Source organism: Centruroides sculpturatus, unplaced genomic scaffold, assembly GCF_000671375.1.
Source record: "Centruroides sculpturatus isolate CEXI.00-Female unplaced genomic scaffold, Cexi_2.0 scaffold230, whole genome shotgun sequence".
Lineage (NCBI taxonomy): Eukaryota > Metazoa > Arthropoda > Arachnida > Scorpiones > Buthidae > Centruroides > Centruroides sculpturatus.
In genome coordinates, this window is record NW_019384716.1 from 39,471 (window position 1) to 45,753 (window position 6,283).

A 6,283-nucleotide genomic window follows, 5' to 3' on the forward strand; every position below is an offset into this window, starting at 1 on the left:
TAATTTTATACATTTCTTGTGAAAGAAACATTTCTTATTCAACGGCCATAAAAATTATTTATATTAATGATGTCTCCAAAGTTCAACGAATTTTTCGCAGAAAAATAATTTATCAGAAATCGCGGCCGCCGTTTGGTGCGCTGCTCCGCGACGAAAACAAGCTTAAGCAATAGCGACGTCGAACGGTGCACACTTGGTAAGTAATCCTACAATTTTTTGTATATAGCATAGTTTATATGGATTATTCCCAAAAAATTATACGTGTTTTGGAAATGTTGAGTCGAATTAGTCTAAAATTGATTAATTTTATGGAAGAAAACCTTTCAAACAGCCGTAGTCCGTAAATTTGACACGTGTCGGGCTGTGATTGGCTCATGTATTTAAGGATTCCTACAACGTGAAATTCTTATAAAGTGGAACGTATCTTCGCGTTATGGGGGTCTACTGTATAATGCATCTTCCCACACGTAGGATATTACAACTATAGGCTCATTAAATAAATAGAAGTATGCATTACGAAAATCGAGTGAATAAAATGTAGCCTGTACTTTATGAACATCTAGATTTGAATTTAAACTACCGCTGAGAATGATGGTTAAAAAAACTGAGAAAACTACTTCTTGGGAAACTGTCTGGGACTTCTCGTGCCTTCGATTTCTCCTTAGTGACCTGCAGCAAATACTGGAATTTATCCTCCGCTAAGATACTTTTATTTTCAACAATTCCTTTAAAATGACTGCGAAATTTCAGCCACCCTCTAGGGTTACCATCAAATTTCAGATATTCTAACTTTGGCAAGCGATACTGTGATTTAGGACTGCTGAGACTCTTCGGCGAAGCCTCTGACACTTCCAATATCTACATCCTTAGTTAGCATCTTCACCTGATTTCCGTCAGCATTTATCTTCTTCGGTAGTCGGAAACAGAATCGGCTTCAGGGCAATCCCTCTCACTACCAGTGGATCTAACAATACCTATACAGTTTGTCTCGTCTACAATGACGACAGTTTGTCGTCATTGTAAACGAGACGACCCCACAAAAGATCCACCACAGTTTTATCAATCCCGGCCATAAGTTCACTGAACGTTTTCGTCAAGTTTTTTTGAACCCCTATTCGCCGTATCTAAATTTCCTTAACTTATATCATTATCATATCGGCTGCCCGAATGTTGTAACACCACGTTACGAGGTTCAATTAGACACGGCGTAAACAAAACATAAGTTTTATATTCGTTGGAAATATACAGTCAGATGATAGCGAATACAAGTTCTCAGAGACTTTTCGCCATAAAAAACCCCAGAACACAGCTTAAAAAAACGCGGGCTTCTATCTTTCCCGCTAGGGGCGCCCCGACATTAATAAAACGCGCTAACAATATACGAGATTTCAACAATTGTAAAATTCAATTGTTGATTAGAAGCGATTGTTTTCGGACGCGATTTTTTCGAAAGCGAGATATTTTTGCCAAAATGAATGCTGAAAGTAAGTTAAATTCTCTTATGTGTGTAATTACACTGATTAGTTTACAACGTGTCCATAATGCGATAATAAACAATGTTATTGTCCTAACATTTAAAAAAAGCGTTAAAACTTTTTTAAAATTTTTTTAAAAGATGAATGAAATTATTATATATAATGAAATGCTGCATTATTTGCTTTCAATGGAATGTTTAATGTCATTAATAACATTTGCATTATAAATCAATCCTTATTTGAATTCAAGGATGGTAACGGGGTTTTTTCTTATTTATATTCGTGAAGATGCATTAAATAGACTAATATGGAAATAATGAATATAAAAATTTTCCTTTGCAGTTTTATCTAATATTGAAATTAAAATGATTTTAGAATATATACGTGTATATGTATGACAGAGACGAGTTGATAATAAGCACACAGCCCAAACGGCAAACGATTGAAACTTGAAATTAGCTATACAGTTAGGGTACGTCGTAAGAAGGCACACTAAAATGAAATTTTTGGAAATTCCCTCGCGGGGGAGAGAAAGAAGATTAAAAATTTCTTGAAGCCCCCTTCTTTTACTGTACTATTTTAGATGCGGTTTTTGTATTTTTGCAGAAAATCTAACTTATTACTTAGGCCCGTCTAAAAGTTTTCTAATTAGTCTCGGAAGAGGGGAGGATGTAGTAAAAGCGGGTGAAGGGGATCTAATAATCTTAAATCTCAAATTTGCTTATATTAATTTGCAATTAATCTCAGATGTGATCTCACCTCTAGATAGATATCTGTTATGTGTCATACCAGAATCTCTCAGCAAGCTGTATATAAATGCTTAATTATTTACTAATACAATTTATCATTAAAGCCATTATTTGTAATACCTTTAATACAAGCGAATTAATACGCTTTAGCATTTATCAAGAACTTAATCGTGAATTGCAGCTTTGTTATTTACAGTTTATTGTTTCATTAACACAATTAAGTATATTAGTAGTCTGTTATAAAATAGATAAATAATAATTATAAAATATTTCTTCACAGATCTTCAGTGCTTTTCTAACGAAATTTATTCGTCATTTGGATATGACAATTATGTTGTGTATGCTTATCAAGTGAGTATAGTAGGAAGTTTTAATTTATGTCATAGATAAACGTAGAATAAATAATATTTAAATTGAATCTAAACTCAAATTGCATAACTATCAAATGTATGCTTGTTATATTTACATTTGAAAATCAAATGCAGGCACGTTATATTTTAACTACGTAAAAAGTATTTTACGTAGTTAAAATATAACGTGCATGCATTTGATTTTCAACATGCACTAAACACTATTTTTGCGATATTATGAATTCAGAAATACAGTACATTAAAAAAACTTTAATAACTTCAATAAATTTCATATAATTATAGAACATTGGCTAACAAAAAAGAGCAATTATAAATTGTGTTTTAATACCCAAAACTTTCCTCTTCACATTTTTAAATATCTTGACTAAATTTCGTAATAAAAAACAGAAAAATACAAATAATTTTGTAATAGATGTGATGTTAAATTTCAACTTCTCTAGAAGTCAGAATTAACATTGGCAAACAATTTTCAATATGCCTATTCTTATATGAAGTAGTACTGTACCTCTTGTTGAATGTGGCTAGGAAAAATAAAACAAACACTTCTGTATAAGTTTCATTAAATATTACTTAACGATTATATTGAAAACTTCAGATAATTTATTTCAATTTTTACACATATGCATTTCGAATGGTATTTTAAGTCTACTGAGACTGCAATCGACTCACGTAACGGCCAAACAGAAAGTCCGTTGTTTGCAGCGTCCGTTATTCGAGGCGTACGTTATACGAGGCACCACTATACTTTAAATCGACATGGCTTTCTGCCCGAACCAAAAGTTATTACATAGCTAATCTAGACCTTCTTCCACTGCACTTTCTATATTAAGTCTCGACTTTCATATACATAACACACTGTTTTGGAAATTAAGGAAGACCTGATAGCCAGATGGACGCAATCGAAATATATAGGACAACAATATTTTCTACAAAACTCATACAAACATCCATAAGCTAATAGAATCATCAAAACAATAAAATACTATAAACGCCGATACGCAATAAAATACTAAAAAACCAATACACTCAATACAATGTACTCAATAAAAATACTTAAATCACGCTGTCGACAACTTTACGGATTACGTTTTAAACATTATAGCACTAAATCGCCATATTATACAATACAATAAATTAAAAAAACGTGTTAGCATTTTAAATGTATTTTTTTTTTTTTTTGCCTTATGTATCATTAGTAGTAACACAAGTGTCCGAAATACATTTTCGGCCCTGCTGTTAAATTCAACAAACTATTTACTATGTATTTGTAAAAATACATGCCTATGAATGTTATTAAATTAGCTTACAAGTTAGCCATTCGGCTATTAGTTTACAATAAACTGTTAAACGTTTATTTAATTGAGGTTCATTTAATGTTTAAGAAATAATATGAAATCTCATTTTTCAGAAGAACGTGCCAAAAATTCCATTGTCTCCAGCACAAATCACATCGATAGTAAACGGCGGTTATACACTACGACCGTTATATAGAGCGTTTCTGGAGCTGGAAGAAAATTCGTTAGTATGTGAAGTAATATACGAAGAGGACGAGCTTGACTATGAAGATGCTCTGTCCGAAATTGATTATAGCACGGAATCAGATACGATGTCAATTGAAGGTGACGTTCCTGATACCACAAACGGAAACAAAGTATCTGACGATTGTACTACGTATCAAAATGTTATAATAGTTCGAGGTCATTTGCCGGTTCACCAAACATGTGAATTAGTATTTATCAGCCCAACATCGTCTTCTGTTTATGTCGAATCAGACAAATCTGATTTATCAACAGAAATGTACGAAATTTGTGACGAATTACCTGCGGAAAATGACAAAAACCTTGAAGACGAATTTTCTTCGGTGGATAATTCTACAAAAATAATTGAAGAAAATTTAATTAAAGAATTATCTGATACAAGTGAAGAAATATCGAAAAATGAAACTGTCGCCATTAAATTAAATGAAAATCAATTTGATCTAAATATAAAAGTTTCAAAAACTAATGAAAACGCCGTAGGAGATGAAATCGGATTAGAAAAATTTGATGAAGGTAAGACCACAAATATTCGATATTTTATGTTTGATTTTCTCTTTGTTTGTAGAAGTCAACATTTTCATTCGCCTTGCTTATATCTAGGTATAAAAGTAATTTTGAAATATATTAAATAAATTATTAGGCATGATATTATTTGTACATCTTCAGTCCTTCAAGTTTATTTGCTTTAATTGTTTATTATATACATGAAAAATTAAAGTTGATGTAACACTTTTAGAACTTTCTTTAATGTATACAAAATTTTTTTTCTAATGAAAAATAATTTTTTTTTTGATTCTGATGAAACCGCGTTGTAGTTTACTTTGCTTTATACAGACACACTACAGTGACTTTTTTCAACACTTGGCAGATTATTCATCTTTTATTCAGTTGGGACGCAATTTACAAGTCTCGTTTCGGGCATTAGCCCCTCTTTCTTTGTTTTGATGTTACTATATTACTCAATTTAAATCTCACAATAAAACACTGATATAAGATTACAAACAATAAATCATAAAAGACTAATAATATAACACACAAGACATTGATTTCTTAATCTTTATCAACTTTTATTCAAGTCGCGTTAACATTGACATTAAATAACTGCATAAACAGATAACATCTTAACACATTATAATTCATAACTTTGTGTAATATTTATTTGCGTGATTTAGAAATTAATATGCATTTGATATAAGAATTGCAGTTCGTGTAGGCGATAAAATGATTTCTTATCCATCAGAATATACCAACGGAAGGACTTCTTGTTACCAATGTATTATTATTAAATCTTAGTAAGCGAGTTACATTGTTGACAAGAACACTGATAATCCGTAAATATATATAAAAAAAACACTTGTACGATTGTGATGTATCTTTACAAATGAAATCCTTCTGTCTGCTTTATTTTATTGTTATTTAATATTGTGTATATTCGTAATGACGATATTATAATTTTCAATAAATAAATGACTTATTTTTAAATTATAAAATTGTTTTTCTTTCAGAAAATCATAAGAAAGACGAAGAGGACAATACCAAAATCTTAAATAAAACTGATGTGAAAGAAATCAAATATGGTGGCTCTGAAGGTTTATTCGAAGAGAAATCCAAGCCACAAACACAAAAAAAAGTGAGAAAATATGTTTAAATTGTTTTATTTTTGCAATTGTTTATTATGTTTAATTGTAAATAACTAAAATTTTAGATTTTATTTCATCAATTATGTATAAAATATATTAAAATGAGTTTTATTATCGTTAATTTATGAAAATCTTTTTTTAGGGCGTAACAAGATGCGTGGACGTATTCAGACGTGTTCTTCGCAGGCTTGGAAATTTACTTTTTCCATGTATAAAACGGATAATGTAATATTTTTCTGAATGAAGATTGTACGCAGATTAGACAATGTGTACAATTTTCAGTGTAGTGATTACTACACTCGATTAAAATAACAATATATTTTTGTTATTTTCTTTAAAATTCACTTTAAATATTGTAAATACTTTATAAGATTTTGAAAATTGAAAAATAAATTATAAAAAGTTTATAAAATTGAAAAATATTTTAATAAAAGTAAACAAATCTCTGATTGGTGTTTTATTTTTATTGTATTTTCGCAATTATTTAAGTTTGGTGTCTTAAATATCACC

The 6,283-nt window shown here is 30.3% G+C and overlaps 1 protein-coding gene across 1 annotated transcript; it reads left to right on the plus strand.

Moving 5' to 3' along the window:
• Nucleotides 1-554: 554 nt before the first annotated feature.
• On the plus strand, nucleotides 555-5,253 carry LOC111627925. Its single transcript, XM_023371606.1, has 3 exons — nucleotides 555-1,484; nucleotides 2,505-2,575; nucleotides 4,004-5,253. Exons 1-3 carry the CDS (start codon nucleotides 1,253-1,255, stop codon nucleotides 4,763-4,765), a joined length of 1,065 nt encoding a protein of 354 aa, XP_023227374.1. The 5' UTR covers nucleotides 555-1,252; the 3' UTR covers nucleotides 4,766-5,253.
• Nucleotides 5,254-6,283: the final 1,030 nt, after the last annotated feature.

What these genes read in the sequence shown, in the direction of transcription:
- LOC111627925 (XM_023371606.1), top strand. Translation starts at nt 1,253, where the DNA reads ATGATAGCGAATACAAGTTCTCAGAGACTTTTCGCCATAAAAAACCCC. An exon ending in TGCCAAAATGAATGCTGAAA is followed by an intron (nt 1,485 to 2,504) that starts GTAAGTTAAATT and finishes ATTTCTTCACAG; the next exon opens with ATCTTCAGTGCTTTTCTAAC. An exon ending in ATGTTGTGTATGCTTATCAA is followed by an intron (nt 2,576 to 4,003) that starts GTGAGTATAGTA and finishes CTCATTTTTCAG; the next exon opens with AAGAACGTGCCAAAAATTCC.